This window comes from Malus sylvestris, chromosome 10 (assembly GCF_916048215.2).
Source record: "Malus sylvestris chromosome 10, drMalSylv7.2, whole genome shotgun sequence".
In the NCBI taxonomy this organism is placed as follows: Eukaryota; Viridiplantae; Streptophyta; class Magnoliopsida; order Rosales; family Rosaceae; genus Malus; species Malus sylvestris.
In genome coordinates, this window is record NC_062269.1 from 35,661,786 (window position 1) to 35,684,676 (window position 22,891).

Consider the following 22,891-nt stretch of genomic DNA (forward strand, 5'->3'; position numbering starts at 1 on the left):
AGGCTTGAATGCGACTCAATGGGAGAGGTCGAGTCAAACGGGATAGGTGTAGTGTTTGATGGAGACGGGGCAACGGAAGTGTTACAATTTTGGAATGGAAAATGATCTTCAAAAAATACGACATCCCTAGAAACAAAAGTCTTATTATGTTTTATATCAAACAATTTATAACCCTTTTGACCATAAGGATACCCAAGAAAAATGCATTGGATTGCACGAGGGTCGAATTTAGAGGGCCTTTGGGCATGTGTAGAAGCAAAACACAAGCTACCGAAAACCTTCAAATGAGAATAGTTAGGTGCTTTGTGAAACAATTTTTCGTAGGGTGTTTTACCTTGGAGAAGTGGAGTGGGTGTTCTATTGATGAGGTAGGCTGAGGTTAGGATTGCATCTCCCCAAAAACGTTTTAGCAGACAAGCTTGAAAGAGCAAAGCCCGAGCAACATTGAGCAAGTGCAGGTGTTTACGTTCGGCAACACCATTTTGTTATGGTGTGTTCACGCAACTAGATTGATGTATGATGCCTTTGAGAGCATAAAATTGCTCAAGTTTAAACTCAGGGCCATTGTCACTTCGTATGATTTGAACTCTGGTATTGAATTGAGTCTCAATCATTTGAATGAATTTTACTAAAATGTCTTTTGTGTCAGATTTATGTTTCATCAAATGAACCCAAGTGCTTCTAGTGTAGTCATCTACGATGGTAAGGAAATACTTGGCACCTGAAATAGAAGCAACTTGATAACCACCCCAAATATCAATATGCAATAATTCAAAACATGATTTGGTAGAAATAGAGCTCAAAGGAAAGGGTGATCGTGTTTGTTTGGCCAATGGGCAAATTGAACATTTTTCCAAATCACAAGCTTTATTGTTAAAGAAAGGTAATAACGAAGTGGCTTTATGAGATGGGTGTCCTAGGCGTTGGTGCCAAACCTTTGGTGCGATGGTTTGAATATTGTTGCATGTTCCTTTCCTTGATGAGTCGAGGTAGTAGAGTCCCTCCCTTTCAGTTCCCATCCCAATCATCTTCCCCGAGCGAAGGTCCTGAATGACACAAAATTGGGTGAAGAAAATTGTGACATATAAGGAATCATAGGCTAGTTTACTGATGGATATTAAATTTAATTTAAAGAACGGCACACATAGGACATTGTCAAGGATAAGATTATGAGAGAAAACAACTTGTCCAATGTGAGTGACTTTGGCAACGGAACCATTTGGCAGTTCAACTGTATGATTTTCAACAGCTTGTGAGTGTGTAAAGATACTAGGGCTGCAAACTATGTGATCCGTGGCACCACTGTCCAGGATCCAAATACTTTCGGTTCCTTTACAGGAAAAAGATAAGGCTTTACCTGAAAGTTCTTCATGACTAGAAGGATTACCGACTTGATTGGCAAATGATGATTTGTTCTTGTTCAACATTTGAAGGATTTGCTTGCAATCCTCCTGAGAGAACGGGAAATTGGGCAACATCTCTTGCTTGTTACTTTGTGAAACTTGATTCCCTTTTGAAGAAAAAGGACGACTGCTTTCCGTTTCTGTGGCTGCTTTCCGTTTTCGACAGAAATCGAAGGTGTGACCTTTCCATCCACAAAAAGTGCACTTGAGATGTGCACGACAGTTTTTGGTGATGTGATTGGTTCTATTGCACTTACCACATCGCATCTCTTTGTCTTCCGGTGTAGGTTCTTGCGACAAATTCTTCACTGCAAAGACAACAGCCTCTGGTTGTGTACTCTTCCCATTGGAAACCTCTGCCTGGCGTTCATGTCGAAGGACCAACGCATATGCCTTGTTCACCGTAGGCAGTGGTTCGAGAAGAAGGGTATTGCTTCGAACCGTAACATACGATTCGTTCAATCCCATAAGGAACTTCATGGTTTTCTGAGTTTCAACATATGAGTTCATCTCATTCTTTGTTCCACAACTGCATGCTGGAATGGAACACAAAGTATCACGTTCATCCCATAAACTTTTAAGTTTAGTGAAGTAAGAACTTACACTCATATTGCTTTGGACGCAATCATGGATCTCGTTCTCAACATGGAACAGCTGAACTATATTCACATGTGAGAACCTCTCCTGCAGATCGGTCCACATTTGTCGAGCATCCTTGTAGTTGATGACACTCCCTGAAATCTCCTTTGACATGGAGCCTAGTAGCCATGTCTTGACCAAGTTGTTACAGCGATTCCATTGTTGCAGCTCCTCAGAATTGTCCTCACTTGGTTTGTTGATTGTCCCATCAAAAAAACTAAGTTTGTTCTTGACCGTTAAGGCCATACTCATGGATTGAACCCATGTGCTGTAGTTGTCTTCCACCAATGGTTGTGGTACGAGGATTGCACCAGGTTGGTCCGAGTGGTGGAGATAGAATGGGTGGTTGGGATTTTCCCATTTTGAATGAGAAGCCATGCCTGGAATGGTTGACCTCGTGACTGCCTTAGAGTTTGTGTTTTGTGGTTTTCCCAGATCACAGCTCTGATACCATATTGATTTTCAATGTGTATTTGATACTTCTAACAATTACAAAATGAAACTTATATATAGGGAAAGAAAGAGGACATAAGCCTAACTTGCCTAACTTGCCTAACACTTGCCTAACTTGCCTAACTTACACAAAAAAAGTTGACTAGCCTAACTTCACTAGTCATCCAATACCATTGTTCCAACATGTTTATTTCATGCATTTTAACATTAAACATTTTTTGAAAGAAAAAAAAAACCTTATTAAACATTTGACACTGTTAAATTACAAGTTAAATTAAATGACGTAATTAGAAGGGACATGAAAGGAGACACAAATTTAGGGACAGCGGCCTGGAAACTCTGGCTAAATAGTAAATTGGAAATATTGTTTATTTATTTATATTTTAAGAATATCGTATATGAAAGAAAATATAAAGAGTTTAAAACCAAAAAATAAAATAGTGTCAATTGAAAAAGAAAACATTAATTCTTAAAACAATCTACTACTTACAAGTTACATATAGAAAATGGAGTTTAATTAAATTAAGAAAAAAAAACGAAGATTTTAGGCGTCTAAAGTTTTGAGATCCCAATATAAACGCATGCACGAAACCCTACACAGCTTTCTACTCCGACCTTTTTTTAGCCCAAAATTTGACTCTCCAGTTTTTTTTTTTTTCTTCAACTTTCTTAAGTTTATTCCATGGAATGGTAGAAGACGAGTATATAACAAGAAGACAATTTTATAAATGATACGATTTTGCTTGGCATTTGATGGATGATTTTCTGTCACGGCCGGGTATCTCATATATGTACTGACTTGTGAGTACAGAGTCACGTATGGAATAGCTAGTTGCATGGATGATGGACCAACTCTCTTCTGAAGCTCTTGATTTCCAACATTTTCGAATTGATTCCCTTTAATACTTCCGAGCATGATAAGAGTAGTTGACCTTTCAGTTTCGTTATCAAATTATGTTACTAGGATCCCAAAACTGTCTGTAAAAATGCCTGAGCACCACCAATGGTTTGATGATCTAACAAAATTTCTATATTTATGTTTTTAACGTTTTTATTGTACGTTAGTAATGAAATGTTATTTATCTAGTCGGGATGCCCCTTATCGTTGGTCTCTATATTTTGTCGCACAAAAGTCGACTACGCACCGAAGCTTTTGTGTGATGCTAGACGGTTGTCAAGCTAAATCCTTAAGTTATAGTTGCTAGTACAAGGCAACTTCTTTTGTTTATGCTGTGAAGTTTGTAATATAATCCAGACTTTGTATATCTTGTATATAATTGCGGGTTGAGTATTGTGAAAGCTTATATAAGGATACTGTAAAACAAATTGTAACCTTGATACCGACGAGAATGTAAATATTGTTGAAATATTCCACATCGGGTATAGATAGAAAAAAAAAGTTTAAATAATCTAACTCCTCTTTAATTAATACAGAGATTTTTTGTAGAAAACTCCATACTTGTCGGACTGTGAAGATGATAATTAACAAGTTGGAATGATATCAATATTGTTGGAAGTGGGCATTTGATCCGTCTCCCTAATAATTTGACATGATATCAGAGCGATGGAGTGGGCCCATACTGCCACTTGATGGGTGGGTCAATATCCTAACCTCACTCCAATTAATACCGATGTTTTTTGTGATAAACCCACACATGTTGGACTATGCATGTGATAATTAACAAGTTGGGGATAATATCGGTGTTGTCGATATCCATTGGGTCTTGAATTTGTCGCCGTTTTTATAGAGTAAAGTTCAATGAGCTCCAATCAACTCAAAAATCTTTCACAAAAAAAAAATCATAATCAACTCAAAAATGTACTGTTTGATTATTGTTTTGAAATATGTAAGAACCAATGTGTTTCTGAAAACAAAACTCAAGGGTGCAAAGTGCAAGGTTTGCTAATATCTATCTATATATCTATTTTTTAAATGAGACCAGGAAAATGGGAAGGCATTAAATACAATTGAGTTCTGAACTTCTTAGGGAGAAAATAGTAAAATGATAAGATTTTAAATTTTAAATTTTTTTAACTTACTATCGAAATAAACCCCATGTTCTTCTACTCACTTGAGTAGTTATTTTGAGTTTTCTGGGAATTTTGAAGAAGAAATTTTAAAATTAGTAGGATGGATGTGTTAGATATGAGATGGACTTGCTCAAATTAAAAAGCATAATCATTAGAATTTTATATGGGGCTGGAAAAATTGTGGATATAGCTCATTTAAGAACTCAAGGAATATTTGAGTCTTAAAAAGAATCTCCCACAATGAGGGGCCATGACCTTACAGACTCTATATGGGGCTATATATTTATTTATGTAGTAGTTGAATTACGCGGTAAAAAACAATTTGTGTTAATTGTTCTTGAGCTTTTTTGACGTGTTATCTTAAAAAAAAAAATTATGAACTTTCCAACTTGAAAAAATTGAAATTCTAACAATGTTAGTGTTGACCCTAAAAACTACCAAGCCTACGTGGCACGCAGGTCGAATAATTAGTAAGCTAACTACGTCATTCGGTTGTATGCGGGGCGTGCCAACTCGTCGACCGAGCTCGGCCGAGGAGTAAAATTTGATATTGCGTTGGGTGCACGGCTGACTTCTCAATCTTGCGATTGCGGTCGATGAAGGAACACGCCTCGGCCTATAGGTTCTAGAGCTTGAAGACAAACCTACTAGTTCTGCGAAGTTCACAAATCGTCGACGCCTGATTCGGCCACTGTGATTATATTCGTAAGAGTATAAGCACGCCGAATCGACACCAGAGTATAAGGACACAAGTATTCAAAATGAATATCCGTCTTGATTGTGAAAGAGGTTCGGTTGTCAGAATGCCGAACTCTAAATCCTATTTGCGAATAACTAATCATAAACGACTCGACATTCAATGTGCCGAGTATAATAACTTGTAACACCCCTATTCGTCGAGAAAGCTAATGAGATGACCTCTGCCGATAAGGATTCAAAAATCCTTCTCGACCGAGACTTTGATAGGTAACCAGTCGGCCCTGTCGCAGTCCTGTTTATCCAAACTAAAGATGCTCCACGGTCGGCTGATTCTACGGCAACAGTGATGTTTATCCAAACTAAAGATGTTTGCCGGTTGCCTTTATAGTGCTGTTTATCCAAGCTGAAGGTGCGTCGACGAAAAGAGGAAAAAAAAAATCTCAAGGTTGTTGAGAGGTTTCGCGTAGAGCGAGAGAATGCGCAGGGCAATTTGTGTGTTGAATTTGAGGGGTTGTTTCGATGTCTTCTCTCCCTATTTATAGCAGCCAACCTGTATTGAATCTCAATCACTCCCGGATTAGAACTCCTTCTCACGATCCAACCTTATCTTGGCCAATCCTATTCTTACTAGGACTTTGAACATAACTCGTTATCAGACCATATTCAATCTTAACATCCTGATCCCGTCGAAACTCTTTCTCATAACAGGATTCGTCCACATTCCCAATTTCCGATAGGATATGGCTAACTTCGATCGCGTGGCCCATGGGCTGAATATCTCCTAATGACACCTGTACCCGACTTCTGCGCCGAGAAAGAATCTAAACTCGGCTTATCCAACACTGGGTTGAGAAAGATCTAAACTCGGCTCGAAACAATATTTTTGGGCCCAAACATTGTCCCATCGCTTCTGAGGTCGTCAACCTATACTCCTTAGTTTGAGCCTCGACCTTGAAGAAGTGAAACCGACTCTCGGGAGTTGCCACCATGCGTACTTATGAGACGTAATCCCACGATCTCGATTTCCAAATCATCATACGATGTGTCAACCCCTTGGTTACCCTAGCAGCCTTTAATCATGATCCTCGAAAACATGTAACCGTTGAAACATCTCTCTTGTATTAAATTCGCCGTAGCACGCCATCGTGTGTCCTCAATCCGCGAAAACCTCGATCCTTTGGCCTTGATTTTCTGAGCATGTACAATGATTAGTATCTCTCATGCTTGATTTTACCCTTGATTTGAAAATCAACTGTTTAGCCTTCAGTTCCCAAATGTCTATAAATACCTGGCTTTCTTCCATTCGTACCTTACGCTCTCCCAAACCTTTGAAATTTTCTTGCCGTTCTGTTTTTAAAACTTTCAAAAACCAGGGATTCTAAAACTTTCATCTCAGAAATTTCTAACCTTTCCTCAATGGCCTCATTTGTCTCAAAACTCTCATATGAGTGCAACAAGTGCAAGGATTTCATCGATCAGCACGCTATCAAGACTTTGCGTTTCGAGGGTGAGTCAAACACTACTCACCAAGTCCTGGGCCCACTCTTCAAGTATACGGTGCCGTCATTCATCACCAACTTGTTCAAAAAATACCATTTGGCAGGTTTGCTGCAAGGATTCGATTAGTCGAGGTGGTGCCAGACAAAACCCGAAGGATCCTAGCCTTCGCCCAATGGGAATTTGGTGGCATAGGTCGTTCAAATGGAAAGATTCTTCAATAAAGAGTGGAAAACTCTTAGTATTTACGATGCTATCAAGTTTTCCACCATGGAGATTACAATGGATAAAGAGCTCCTCATGGCAGCTCTTAGCCTCTGGTGCTCGGCCACCAACACCATGGTCTTTCCATTCAGTCCTATGACTCCTACCATCCTCGACATCTTGGCTATCATTGGGACTTCTCCTTCTGGCATCCCAGTCGACGCCACCCTTATTGGTTGTCCCTCCAACCTTGACCTTAATGAGTTGTTTGACGATCGGGCCATCGAGATGTTGAGCCAGGAAGGTCAAGAGCCTCCAAACTTGTGTTGCTTCAGCAGGTAAAACATGAACCATGCTGATTTCCATATTTTCAATGACTGAAGGGCCTATTGGATCCTGGTCATCATCTTCGGGGTTGGTGAGGCCTATAGCATCGTGTGTTAGATCATTCTCGGCCTGATTACTGTGTGTCTCAATATGCTCTTACACTTGTGTCATATAATCCAACTATGTGTCCTTTTGACCGTCGTCGTCGGGCTAGCATGCATCTGGTGTCTGACTCTGCTCCTGCCGTATCTTACGAGCTCGTTCCTCATAGGCGATCCAGGCATTCTTTGTATCTAGGTAGGCATCCAGACGTGCCACCCGATCTTTCTCATTTACCGTTAAACCGAATAAGGATACGGTCGAAAAAACTTTGAAGTGATATCGAAGGTGTTGAAGGTCTTCGAGAGAAAAATGAAGTTCGGCTGTGTCAATGTTCGTGTATGGGTCGACCTCGAAGCCGAGAACCGTAGCCTCTCGAATATGCTGGAATCTAGGTTTCATCGCTGGATCAGTGGTTTTTTGGATGATCTGCTAGCATCGGGCAAGTTAATGCTAGGTCAAGAGCTTCTTGGCATGCCTTGGGCAAACCATACAAATCGTTGGCAGTATATTTCTTCTGAAACTCTTTCATGTATTCCAAGGATTCGCCCAGGAATGGGGGGTGCAGATTTCGCCGAACTTTGATTAGCGGTTCTTTCAAAGGTAACGGGGACAGCTAGCTTTCGGCCTCTTTCTTAAATTGCTTGAAGCAAGCTTTCATCTTCCCGGGCCGAAGAATAAGTTTGATGTGCTTCTCGGACTCTTCAATGGTAGTTTCGAAGTCGCGGTTGGTTTCCTTCTGCCCCTGTAACTCAGCCATGATTGTTGGGGTTGGCTGATCATTTTCGCTCATTGCCGTCTCTTTCGGCTGCCATTTAGTGGCCGAAATAGGCTGGGCCGCTTGCCGTCGAGCCAAGCAATCTATACGTTGACGTCGACGTTTATGAGATTTGGAAAACGCGGTATACATGCCAGTGGGAGAATTGTAGCTGTACCAACGTTGGTCACGTGGTTCAGGTGGCTTGGAGGTTTTTGGATTTGCTGATGAGCTTGAGCTATTGGAATTACTTGAATAATAATCCTTGTTGTAAAACGATGCGTCGAAATCAAGACGTCATCTGACCGAGGGAGAGCCATTGGTCTGTTTTTTAGGGCCGAGCCTATCGAATACTTTCTGGTGCTGGCCTTCACTAGGTTCCTTTGAAGGTGCCTCCGTGGTTGCCGATTGTTGCCGTGACGTTGGCATCTGCGTCTTAGGCAGTTTCTCCTTAGGCTCGGTTAATACAACGTGTGCCTTACAATTGCTGCACAAAACTATCGGCCCGTCATTTTCTTTTTCGCTGGAGTCTGACATGGATTCAACTATGGTCGGTCCTGAGAGCTCAGTAGGTGACGCATTGGAAAATAGGTCGATCTTGAGTCGAGGCTGGGAATCTTTCTTTTGGATGTGTTGTACTGGGGCAAACCCGACCTTCTCTTTTCCTTTGCTTTTGGGCAAACGAGCGTCTACCATGCCAACTATTGCTGAAGGGAATGGATCTGTATTAACCATCATGCATTTTTCAGGAAATTTTAACTTGCCTTTGTCAATCCAGCTCTAGATATCATTACGAAATATGACACAATTGTTTGTGGCATACTTCGTCGAGTTATGATATTTGCAATATGTCTTTCCTTTAAGCTCTTCAACCTTGGGAATGTTATGCCCTGGACGAAGTTTGATGATCTTTGCTAATAACAATTGATCGAAAATTGCTTCGGCCTTTGTGATATCAAAAGTGTAGACTTTTGATGTTTTTGCTGTCTCTTCAGTGGCCGAGCGGGGTTTGGCATCCTTGGAATTAATTTGAGTCAATGCCTTGCAAACATATGGTTTATCTATTACTATCTTGGCCGCGTCGATGCTGACGTATTGAGAATCCTCACCTTTGGTCGATGCGTAGTTGACCGTGGGATTTTTGTAAATCGTCCCTCGGGATGGGGATTTCAAGATCTTCTCTTCTCGGAGCAAATAATCATATTGCTCGACATGCTGGGCTAATTCATACATATCCCGAAAGTTTGCCCCCAAGAATTTCTTTTTGTATTCTACGTCAAGTACGTTCAGAGCAAGATTCGACTTCGGGGAGAGGTACTCGGTACCAATTCCTAGCCGATTTAAATCTGGTAAGATAATCCATTGGTGACTCATCAGATGCTTGAGCCATCCTCACCAATGAGGAAACTGACATTTCCATCCCTGGCCGATAAAACTGCTCGTGAAATTTCTTGACCAACTCCTCCCACCTTTGGATAGAATTAGGTGGGAGGTTGATATACCAGGCAAATGTTGAGCATGTTAATGAAAATTGAACAGTTGCAGCTTGTGAAAATCACTGTTAACATCTCCGCATTGCGCGGTGAAACGAGCCACATGTTCTAACAAGGATAAGAGCGATTCTCCAGCGAAAAGGCTAAAATCTGGAATTTTGAAACCTTTAGGATATTCAAACCTTTCCACATAAGCTGGATACGGATGGATGAATTTAGGGAACTTCAGCCCATTTTTCATGGCTAAATCGATCATTCGCTGGACCTCGATCATATCGACGGGTGTTGCTTCCACTCTCTGGTCAGATCCATCTGACCTACTACTCGATCCTCCCTTTTTCTCTAAGTCAATTGTCTTAGGCCGAGTAGACACCACTTCGGCTTGTAGGGAATTACTTTTAAGTGGAAACTACCGAGCCTGATCAACAGGTTTCTCTTCGAAGACTTTACTAACTATTAGTTTGAGCAATCGAGTTTGGGTCTGTCCAGTGCTTTGTATCGCTTCAAGCAAACGGTTCATTTTATGGCCCACTGTTTGTTCCACTTTTCGGGATTGCTCATCAAGTCAGCTTCGAAGAAATAACGTCGTCGGAAAGTCAGAGCCTTCACCATCGTCTTCATCGCAGTCCTTCACTATTCCTTCAATGAAAACGCCTGCAGTTTGGTTGAGTACTTCTGTATTTTGAGGCTGGCCACCGAGACACACTTCCTTTTCTTGGTGCGTTGCACTTGTAGCTTCAGGGGTCACGGCGACGATAGGATTCCACGCATGTGATACCTCTTATCCAGCACTTTGAACTAGCAGATCGATCGTTGATTTTCCCATAGTTGTTTTCTTTTTTACTGATCATGTCTCGATGGTCATGAACTTCGTAGTCTTAGCACTGGGTTCCATTGGGCGTGCCAAAATGTTGACTCTAAAAACTACCAAGCCTACATGGCGCGCAGGTCGAATAATTAGTAAGCTAACTACGTCATTCGATTGTATGCAGGGCACGCCAACTCGTCGATCGAGCTCAGCCGAGGAGAAAAATTTGATATTACGTTGGGTGCGCGGCTGACTTCTTGATCTTACGATTGCGGCCGAGGAAGGAACACACATCGGCCTTCAGGTTCTAGAGCTTGAAGACAAAACTACTAGTTCTGTGAAGTTCACAAATCGTCGGCGCAGGATTCGGTCACTATGATTATATTCATAAGAGTATAAGCACGCCGAATCGACACCAGAGTATAAGGACACAAGTATTCAAAATGAATATATGTCTTGATTGTGAAAGTGGTTTGGCAGTCAGAATACCGTACTCTAAATCCTACTTACGAATAACCAATCATAAATGACTCGACATTCAATGTGCCGAGTATAATAACTTTAACCCCCCGCTTCGCCGAGAAAGCTAACGAGATGACCTCTGCCTATAATTTTGACTTATGGGTTTACCGCAAATTTTGATATTTTGTGTAATTCGGATTTATAAGCTTTAATCTTTGAATTGAAGTATTGTTCATGGTGGATTAAGCTTATTGGAAGCTTAACTAGACAAGTTCATCATTGAAGCAAATGGGGGGTTGGGTTCGCATGACAGAGATCGGCGATAGCTGTTTCTGATTTGATGACTGGTTAAGGGGTTGCAGCTCATGTACGAAGGAGAATGCAAGATTTGGTGACTGGGACTCCTATCTAAGGTAGTCCAATCCAATGAGATTTAAAGAAGCCAAACAAACATGCCCTTAATGGTTAAATTGTGTTCCACGGTTATTAGTCATAGTGGTAAAATCTTGTTCCTTTTCATTTTAGCATCATTTTTGTGCTTAAATTACAATTTTTAATGGAGTTTTAAGTCGAAATCGGAATCGGGATGAATCCCTGCCAAATATTATGGTGTTCTCCCTCGATGGTTCCGGTGACCCATGTTTTAAATCGTGGCTGACGTCAGCCTTGCATCACTCAGGCCTTAAGCTCTCGGGTGGTTGATTCCCTCCTGGCCTGTCCACCAGGCCTCCCCCGAGCCCTATCGCCCGCATAAGCTGGAGCTGCTAGTTGGGGCAATTGGGTTGGAGCAACAGCTAGTTCACCGGGCTATTGAATACGGTGGAGCTGCTCTAATTATCAGATACGACGAATTTACAATACTATCGTTCCACCTTAGAATATTTAACGAATTAGACTATATCTTGTTAAAGTGGAGCGAAAATTAAATTTCAAATGCAAAGTGACGTATGTTAATTTTATAAGAAAAAATGAAATTAAATTGAATTCCAGGATTAGTAGAATCATAAATATAAGGAAAGGGATCATCTCCGAATCCCTTCCACCAAATCCTACCAATCAACAAATTCGGGCCCTTGAAATTTGATCCAACGGCTAAAGTTATTATAACTTTAAAGGGGCCCCCCTGTTTTTAGCCATTGGATCAAATTTCAAGGGTTCGAATTTGTTGATTGGTAGGATTTGGTGGAAGGGACCAGATCCCTTTCCTAAATATAACTGTAAATATAAAAGGCCATTTGGCAAGGGGCTAGTAATAATTAAGAAATCATACTTTTTTTTGTTCATAATATAAAAAAAAGGGAAAATTAGAATGCCCTGCATCTTTTCTATAGTTGTTAGATTAAACATTCATCTATTTTAAAGATTTGATTAAGATGCTTTGATCAATTGCCACCTCAATAATTTTCTATTTATTTAATTTCCATGTCATTAATTTAATGCATTTATATAGAGGAATAAGGTAGCTTAGCAACTAATTGCCTATAATATAGGAATTTAATTTCGTCAATCCCCTTCTACGCATTAAATGACATTTTTTAATAAAATAAAATAAAATTAATTAACTAATTCCTCATTTCCTTATTATCAATATTTAAAAAAAAAATCTCTTTCTATTAAAAATGTCTCAATAAAAAGTCTTCAATACATATTTTTTTTCATGTATAGATATATAAAAAATATACTTAAAACTTATGGTACATTTGAGAACAAAAGTATCAACTTTTGGTACGTTTAGATTTCAAATGTACCAAGAAACCAAATGTACCATAAAACCAAATGTAGCCATTATTATGCAACCCTTTTGGTACGTTTAGATTTCAAATATATAGAGAAACCAAATGTACCAAAAGTTCAAATGTACCATAAATCTAAATGTGCCCATTGTCAGGTAATCCTTTTGGTATGTTTAGATTCCAAATATACCAAAAAACCGAATGAACAAAAAATCCCAAATGTACCACAAAACCAAATGTCTCTATCAGATAACCCTTTTGGTACATTTACATTCCAAATGTACTGAGAAATACAAAAAATGAAATCCACTATAAAACTTGTTTGTACCATACTTGACCAATCCCGAAACTACCAAGTATCGGTCAACGTTATACCGTCAAGGACCCAGAAGAATTTCCCTCCAACCAGGAGGCCAATCACAGCGCAACACGTGTCAACACCAAAATGCCAATCACATGGCGACACGTGTCAACATCAAAGGCCAATCACAGCATAACACGTGTCAATGCCAGAACAAAGCTAGAAACTCTCTTCTATAAAAAGAGATCATTCTCCCACAATAATCCCTAATGTCATTTGTACTAAATCATTCACTAGTACTCACTAAAGGAGAGCTTGAACCTATGTACTTGTGTAAACCCTTCACAATTAATGAGAATTCCTCTACTTCGTGGATGTAGTCAATCTAGGTGAACCACATACATCTTGTGTTTGCTTCTCTGTCTCTATCCATTTACATACTTATCCACACTAGTGACTGGAGCAATCTAGCGAAGGTCACAAACTTAACACTTTCTGTTGTACCAAAGTCCTCACTGATTTTATGCATCAACAAAACTAAATGTGTCCATATTATAGGTGTCACATCCCAGCCCGGGTCCCCACCACATCCCTGGCTCGACTCCACTGTAACACGATATTGTCCGTTTTAGGCCCCGACCACGCCCTCACGATTTTGTTTCTGGGAACTCACGCGAGTAGAATTTCCCAGTGGGTCACCCATCCTAGGAATGCTTTGGCTCCTTTCTCCCTTAACTTCAGAGTTCCTACATAACCCGAAGCCAGTGAACTCCCAAAAGGCCTCGTGCTAGGTAGAGATGGGAATATACATATAAGGCTTACAGGATCCACTCCCATGGGCGATGTGGGATGTCACAATCCATCGCCCTTAGGGGCCCGACGTTCTCGTCGGCACACTTCCGACTAGGGATTGGCTCTGATACCAAATTGTCACATCCCGGCCTGGGCCCCTACCACATCCCGAGCTCGACTCCACGTAGCACGATATTGTTCGCTTTGGGCCCCGACCACGCCTTCACGGTTTTGTTTCTGGGAATTCACTCGAGCAAAACTTCCCAGTGGGTCACCCATCCTAGGAATGCTCTGGCCCCTTTCTCGCTTAACTTCGGAGTTCCTACAGAACCCAAAGCTAGTAAACTCCCAAAAGGCCTCGTGTTTGATAGAGATGGGAATATACATATAAGGCTTATAGGATCCACTCCCTTAGACGATGTGGGATGTCACAATAGGTAACTAAACGTAGCTATATAATCAAACAAATCTTTATTATGTGTTGGATCTTTTAAATAATAAAATCTGACAATTTTTTTTATTATAAATATTCTACTATATTCACACAAAAAAGTAAAAATTATAACAAACAATAAAAAAAATGCATAGAGATGGATAATAAATGCATAAATATAGGGATAATAGGAAAAGAAAAAACAAGAAAACGAAATGCCCAGGAGAAGTCGTGAAAAACTAAAATTCTAAACAAAATTGAACTTATGTGAAATACTGAAATTAATAACCAAAATTTTAGGAAAATGTTTGATCAAATTTTCAAAAGGAGTGTACGTTTAGTCTAAAAAATTAAAAAACGAGGTGCCTATATTAAAACGTCCCATAAAAAAAGGATGATACTTAGATACCCACTAGTGAATTCTCATCTTTTGAATTCACCCAGGATATTGTAACATATTTTTTATTTTTAAAAATAATTGACATGTTAATAATTTTTCTTGGGCTTTAAATACAACAAACATGTCACTTAATATTACCGTCTGATGATATTCTTTTTCATTTGTAAGTAAGATTTCTTAGGTTCAAATCTCGTAGATGGCGAATTTGATACCAATTAGGTTGCTCATTGTGCGGCTTAGCCGAACTTCACATCATCTTAGTGTAAAAATATATTATTGTACAAAAAAAAAAAAAAAAGAGAAACATATGGCATGGTTTGAATGGTGCAAATCAGTGAGTATATAGGTATAGAATACGTGAGAGGTACGCAACTAACAGCACAACTAGTACAAAGCTAGAAGACAATCGCCTCGACAACCAAACTAGAACCCGGTAGTCGACAAACCAACTTAATTTCGAGACAGAGACAACGATGCCAATAGGAAGGCTTACCACTCAACTTCCTCCCGATACTCCGACGAGCATCCGAACGATGACTCCATCTCTACCAGGTCCAAAGAACCAAAACTCACATGTATAATCATCGGCTTCTCCTCCAGATTAGTAAGAAACGAACCTCACCAACCCCAATTCAAACTCCAATCGACATGCGTGTTTCGGAATTCCATGCATGCATCTGAAAAGATTAATACCCAATTGGCTATGAACCTTTCAATTGCGGAAGAACTCAATAACAGGCATCATATCAGAGCTAATAAAAACGTCAAGAAGTGAGAATCGATTTTGCCCAACAAAAGACCGGAAGTAACCCCTAGAACAGTCTAGGAATTGTAATTAGGTCTACTCTATCATGGGAAAATTATTTGGTGGCTAGAACATCAAAACTATGTTACTGCCTAAATTATATGACGAGACATAATAGTAATGAAAAAGAGAAAACAAGGAATGCAGCCGGAGCCAAGGACATAATTTTGAAAGGAGATAAGAAGAGAATGACTGTAAGTCCAAATGGTATGCATTGAATGGAAGGGAAGTTGAGAAAGACAAATAAAAAACATAAAAAAAAACCAGCATTCTCCTATAAATAGTTATACTATTAACTGAAGATTTTTGAATGAAACTTGTTGATTTTCAATTTTTGATCGAAGTCCCTGAAATTAATGTGATCATTTATTTTTATTTATGTTACTATATTTTTTAAATTAAAAATTGAAATTTATAGTTATTTATGTTAATGAGATTTTAATAAAAACCCATAATTTGTGGGATTAAAAATATTAAAATATAAATTATACTATTGTGTGTGTGTATAAATATGGGTACATTCATCAAAATTGACAAAAAAATTATTGTACCAAAACATGGGTACATTCTTCAAAACTACACACACACAAAAAAAAATAGATATTAGACTTAATAACATTAGTAAATTTATTCGATAAAACTTGACATGGATACATTCTCAAATCAAAGAAAAAGAACGTACCCATATAAGTTTAAAAATCGATTAGAAAAAAATTGAATAGATTTTATATTAAAAAAAGGGTACATTTTACATATAACAAATTGGTATATATAAGAATGAGTACATTTTAAGATTAAAAATTTGAAAAATTACATGAATGGGTAAATATAAGATTAAAAAATTGAAAATATTTTTTAAAAAGCTAATGGATACAAACTTATTCTAATTTTTTATTTATTTTGGAAATGTTTTGGATTAAAAATTAGTTAGGAGTTTAATAAAGGTGTGAGCATTAAAATCCTAAATCAATTATTAATTTTTATTTAAAAAAATTATGTAACTGACATGTAAATTCATTATTACATTAATGCTAGGGACTTGGATCAAAATCTGAAAACTAATAAGGTTTCAGTCAATGAACATTAGTAACTAGGAACCGGATACTAATTTTTCGTAATTTATATATGCATCATGCATGAAATCTAGTGGTCAAGATTTTTGTGTACATGTGTGTATAAAATACCATTTAAATAACACAATCTTCTTTACTTAGCATTTTCGTGTAAAATAACAGGGGACATTTCATTACCCAAAATGTTAACAAACCTGTAGCGGATTTGTTTATTTAATTCTTGTGCGTGGGAAGGAACAAAAGTAGAAATAAAGAATAAAAATTCTCACCAGTTAGATAATTTATATCAATTACATAATTAATCAAGCATATATAGGCACATATTTAAAGATAATAATAAAAGATAGGATTATGCAAGATTAGTTCTCAGTAAAGATTACATACAAGGCATTCATCCTCGATCCCAAAGAAGAGAGGACCAACAGCTTAGAGAAACTTTCATCCTCTTATTATATTACCAATCAGAAAAAAAAAAAAAAGTACAAACGGGGAGACATGAACCAAACCCCGCAAAGAGTACGCATGCAAGCATTGAACCCATTTATTCTTTTATCTCTCTCTAAGAGATGAGATTGATTATGGTTGGCATCAACCCTAAATCCTATATGTATAGGTTTAGGTTTTCAAAAGAGTTGGGATACTTTGCTTATTCTTGAAAAAATTATGGGGATCAATCATGGTTTTCACACGTACCAATTTATCAAAGTTAGCTTTGAAATACTTGGTTCCATAAAGTCTACCGATTTCATAGTTGGTCTGATTATCCTGATTGGCACCAATGTCGAGATCCTTGTAGTTTTGGAAGGCCCTTCTTGGATTGTTTGAGACATATGGAGTCATCATCTCAAACAATTTTCTTGTCAGCCGAACGTACCTGTTTGTGGCCTCGATTCCCTCTTTAGTCCAGGACGTATAATACATAACATGAAATAGGATTCCAGATCTGTGAGGGTATGGAGTTGCTGACTCAGATATCTCATCCATTCGTCCACCGTAAGGGTTTGTATCCAGAAAGATATCCTCTATCTCAATCATATGCGTCCAGATAGCATCTATAACTTTTTTTGGAAGCGGATTTATAATATAGTCAGACGTACCTTTGAAGTAGATTGCTGGATTTGTCGAGTTAAGTAGAACAGTAGTTGGAGTTCCAACTGGGAAGTCAGCCCAAAACACAGTGGATTCCACCCAACTCATCTCGATGCAGTCACTTAGCTTTAACCCTAGTTCAGGGAATCTCGCCTTCACCAGTGCAAAAAGCTTGTCACTGTTGCCCAAATAATGAGCAATGAATGAGATTTCCACAGTCTTGCCCGTAGTTGTATTGGCGACTTTCGGTTGTGCTCTGAGGAACAGCTCTTTGGGCATCTTGGCTGCTATAATTTGCCATTTGTAAAATAGATCTGTAGCGCCTTGCGCTATGGTCCTCTTAACGTTGAACACCGTCACTTTGGCTGGAACTGGAACCAGCCTGAGCTTCCATTCAAGAGCAACTCCAAAGCTAGCAACACCACCTCCTCTGATGGCCCAAAAAAGGTCTTCTCCCATTGATTTTCTATTAAGAATTTTGCCATTCGCAGTGACTAGCTTAGCATCAACGATATTGTCAACGCTAAATCCATATTTCCTCATCAAAACCCCATACCCGCCACCACCAAAGTGGCCACCAGCGCCAACTGTTGGACAAAGCCCGGAAGGAAACCCATAAACGTTGGTTTTCTGAGAAATTTCGTAGTAAAGTCTTCCAAGAAGAGCTCCAGATTGAATCCAGACATTCTTTTTGGCAACATTGACTTTAATCGAATTCATTTGATACATGTCGATCATGACAAAGGGTACATCCGACACGTACGACAGACCCTCAAAATCATGGCCGCCACTTCGGGTTTTCACCAGCAATCCATGCGCCTTTGCACAGATAATAGTAGCTTGGATATGGGTTGCATTTCTGGCTGCTATTATGGCCAAAGGTTTTGGCATTTCAGGTGTACCATATCTGAGGTTATTGATACGTGCATGCAAAAGGGGTTTATAAAAGTTGTCTTGAGGGGTGTAAACGATTTTGGCAGCAGCAAAGTGTTTTGGAAGGCATTTGAGAAAGCTATTGATGCGAACTGGACGTGAAGTTGTGCATGATACTGAGAGTGAGAGTGACAGGATTGAGAGAATGACAAGAAGTACCGAAGAATTTGGGGACTTCATCGTTTGTTTCTGGGGTTGTAGGTTTAAAAGTTGGTGGTGTGATTGAATAACAGACTTAGGGCAGTATTTATAACGAACCCAAAGCACCAAATTTTGCATTTTTTTTCTTTTTTTCAACGAAGCAATGTAGCGTATGAAATTAAACTTGTGCATGGTTGTCAACTATGCATATGACTACGTCCACGCATTAACTTGTTTATTTCCATTAGCTTATTTTCAAAAACCGGATAGCACGGCGGCTAAGTGCGGATATTGTCGCCACATGATCCTCTCTATTTTTTAATACCAACTTTGCTCCCGTGAGAACATTACATCCATAAAAGCACACCAATATAATTCAAACAAGCTCTGCCCGACTAAAAAAGGTCAGATTTGTTTTGGTCTATGGATAATGATAGATATCATATACCATTAGTGAGATACTTTACGGAAAATCTCAAAGACGTCATGCAAAAACAAGTGGCAATATTCAGAAGCATCATATCATTCTAATTCATTGTTATATAAAAGAGCATGAGGGATTTTTTCAAGTATATCGGGAATTTTAAACGGTACTTCATATGTCATAATATAAGTGGAATGAATGGTATATTTTTACGTGTTTTTTTTCTTATTTTATGATCCCGTGGAGTACCGCTTGAATAGTTCACTTTAAAAGTTAAAAGAAAGGGTGATTGAAAAAACTTCATCTCCAATCACACGATTTGAAGCCCACTCGAAGTTATTAAGAAAAGTTTAAGAGATCTTAAGTCTGCGGAGGAATAAAGAAACTCCTAATAACTCGTAACATTACCGACTAATTTTTAATGTTGTTTTGAACATATACTTTTTTTGTTTTTATAATTTTTGTAGTCTTCATTTTACGTTTTGAGAATTTTACATTTGCCTATAATATATAATATCGAAATTGGAAGCAATAAAGAAATGGCGAGGAGAGAGATAAAAGGAGGTTTCATCAGCGAGATCATGATGGGTCGGGTCTTCATTTTAGGTTTTGATGGGTTGGGTCGATCATGATTAGGTATTTGAACAGAGAAAGAAATGGCGAGGAGAGAGATAAAGGGAGGTTTCATCTGCGGAAGAGTGCTCTCATGATGACAGATTGGTGTTGTTGGCCGTCAAATTGGTATTCTTTTCATTTCTTTCTTCAACATATCTTCAATTATGTACTCACATTCGATGATGAAGAGTGCTCTTGAGACTAATTTTTCACGATTTTTTTTCCTGTCAATGAAACATATATCAAACCAACAAGGCTGTAGGGTTGGAATAATCATTATTGTAAGGTATGTATTTGAGTTTGATAGTATGCATTTCGTTGACTCTTTGTCACCAGTGCTTATTTGCTTTTTGCTAAATACTTTGTCAACAAAGAAAGCACAACAGGAGAAATTTTACCAGAGATGCAAATCTACACAACTGCCAAATGTAAAACTGAGAGAAGGAGTTTGGGTTTTAGCAAAGGGATTATGATAAAAACCACACATGGTGGATTGACTCAATGGATTCACCTAAAAATTATATGTAAGATGAAAAGTTAAATCGTCTTTTTTTATGCTATTCACTTTTGAATCGTCCAAAAAAGATTTCTCAACAGTATATATATTGTTTTCATCATTTTTCTCCCAATGAGTTGCTCATATTTTTAAATCAAAATTGGTGGAATGTGTGTGACATAATTGATTTGTTGTTTTAGAACCGTAATTCATTTGGTTATCATTTTCTTCTTTTGCAGAGAGTTGCACATCAACCACGCCAAATTACTTAAAGGATGCTTATACCACGATGTCTATCTTAAAAGATTCTTATTTCACTTTCTTCACACAAAATTACTAAAATTTTAGATGTACATATTGTGTGAATAAAACAAAAAAAAAATTATGACAGGCACGAAAGCTAATCCAAAATTTAATTGCTAAAAAAAAGTGTAATGTTAATCTTTCACACAATTTCTTGCTAAATTGATAGCTACGCACAAAATAAAACAAAAACTTGTGGGACACTACCAACGTGCTTGGTTAAATAAAAAAAAAAGACAAGTTCTACGCACAAGAGTAATCAAGTGAAATGATTAATGTAGATAAATACATTTAAGTCGCATGTAGCGTACCGTAATAAAAATAAAAATAAAAAGCATTTTACATGCGCGGAAGCGTGTGTAGAAAGACTAGTGAATTTATAAGTAGGGGTCTAAATTTTTTTTTTAAAAGAATAAATATGCCATTAAAATTTTAATTAAAACGTGGATGAGAAATTAAGACAATAAGATGAGTTTAGCAGCACTATTTATTTAATTTTTTTAAACAACCGATATTATCTACACTAAGGTGGAACGGGTTAACTAATCTTAACTCCAATGTAATGGTGCCAACATTTTAACAGTAAGTGGTAACGTGTATGTGTTTAATTAAAGCTAGCTAATACACTATCTGAATATTAGATTTATTTAATGTGCTTCACTCCAATTTAATGGGGGAAGGGGTTGGCTAAGCTTAACTCCAATTTAATGGTGTCAACATTTTAACAGTAAGTGGTAACATGTAATAACAGAATGCTGATGTGGCTTTAGTCTATTGTTTCATGTGTCACAATGTAATTGGATCGTAATAAGATTAGGTTGTTATGAGTTAGTTAGCCGGCTGCCTTGTATTGTAAGCTAGTTAGTTAGAATCTCAAACACTATATGTAGTGATGTAGCCTCTCATTTTCTCATCAATGTGAATCTATTCAAAGCTATACTTTCCCCTCTTTCTCTCTCTTCTCTCTCTCTCTTCGACTCCTTACATTCCTGAAGTTCTTCAACTTTTCTCATAATTTCTGCAACTCTATAAAGCTTGATTGAGCACTGTTATGAACATGTATGTGTTTAATTAAAGCTAGCTAATACATTTTTTGAATATTAGATTTATTTAATGTGCTTCACTGCTATATTTTTGAAGGAAGGAATGAATCGATGGGAACGTAATATTAAAATTTAAAAGGATATTGTTAGGGAGACTAAATTTTTAAACTAAATTTGCAAATTAAATGGTGTGTCACCAATAAAAAATGAGTACATTAATCAATACTTAAGTGATATTTCAATTATCAATAAACACACCATTTGGCTTACAAAATTCGGTTTAGAAATTAATTCTGCCTAGCATTATCCATATTATAATAGTGTGCCTAGTTAATTTCTAAAAGTTGACAAAATGTCTACACGTATACAAGAAAGAAGAAAATTAAGATAATTTCAGTGATACATTCGATTTAATTTGATGCAAACATTACCAATGCATTTGATTTGATCCTTCAAATTCCCGTCGAGACCAGTGGATACACATATTTCAATCATATTAATACTTCACAGTGACGAAAAATAAGTATACTTATTTATTATTGTGCGTTGATTTCTCAACAATTTCTCTACTCCCTAACAACTATCTATTAACCTATTAATGCTATAGTTTTACTTAATTTTTTTTTTTTTTATAAACACGAAATTTCAATCCCCAAATTGAAAAGTAGATTTTCTTCCATCTATACAAGTAAAAAATAACTTGCTATGAGTATTTGCGTGTAAGAGGGCATGTTGAGGTTATAAATCTCAATTCAGAAAATTGAAGCCTAGCCTTATAAGCCTTATAATTTAAATAAGTATAAACCTCTTCCTTCTGTTACCCATTAATATTAAGATAGACGCTCACGTTCTAGATAGTAATAACACAATCCTTTGATTACGATGTGCGGTTTGAAAAACATTATGATTTGATTCAAGATATTTTGATCTGGATACAGTGGCGGAGTTAATATGGAATTATTGATTATCCTTGACCCCAACTACTTAAAAAACTCCACATATATTTGTTTGTGTATAGTATTTGACCCTTATAAACAGTTAAGGCAAATTAAATTATTACATCTACATCCCTCTCCTACTTCTTTTATTTTCTTTTATCATATTTGTCTCCCATTTAACACTTCTTGAGTGCGATTCTATTGTGAGCACTGTGTGCTCAATGAAATACCTTAGTTGACATGTCTTGACAATTTTCAGCATTACTCCATAGTATCATGCATCAACCCTCAACAAGCCTTTACAAATAAGAGTAGTTGTTGACATATGTTGATATAAGTGATGAGTCGATATTATACTATATATTTTACCCTAATCTTAGCATTAATTTGTTAGTTAATTTGGTAGAATTTTGATACTTTGTTATGTATTTTCAATGTAGGACATTCGACTTCCTCTGGAGCAAAAAGTGATCAAACGGATGAATTTTGGAGTGATCCCA

The 22,891-nt window shown here is 37.7% G+C and overlaps 1 protein-coding gene and 1 long non-coding RNA gene across 2 annotated transcripts; one reads left to right on the plus strand and one right to left on the minus strand.

Annotated features, from left to right (window-relative positions):
* Positions 1–643: 643 nt before the first annotated feature.
* LOC126584516 (uncharacterized) lies at positions 644–2,420 on the minus strand. The gene is made up of 2 exons (XM_050248874.1): positions 1,358–2,420; positions 644–1,046 (listed from the first exon to the last, which is right to left on the minus strand). Exons 1-2 carry the CDS (start codon positions 2,418–2,420, stop codon positions 1,009–1,011), a joined length of 1,101 nt encoding a protein of 366 aa, XP_050104831.1. The 3' UTR covers positions 644–1,008.
* A 17,232-nt stretch (positions 2,421–19,652) lies between these two features.
* LOC126585000 (uncharacterized) lies at positions 19,653–20,104 on the plus strand. Its single transcript, XR_007610219.1, has 3 exons — positions 19,653–19,737; positions 19,867–19,897; positions 19,986–20,104. It is a non-coding gene; the product is annotated as an uncharacterized LOC126585000 (long non-coding RNA).
* The last annotated feature ends 2,787 nt before the right edge of the window (positions 20,105–22,891 follow it).

What these genes read in the sequence shown, in the direction of transcription:
- LOC126584516 (XM_050248874.1), bottom strand. Translation starts at nt 2,420, where the DNA reads ATGGCTTCTCATTCAAAATGGGAAAATCCCAACCACCCATTCTATCTC. An exon ending in TAGTCATGAAGAACTTTCAG is followed by an intron (nt 1,047 to 1,357) that starts GTAAAGCCTTAT and finishes TGTGTCATTCAG; the next exon opens with GACCTTCGCTCGGGGAAGAT.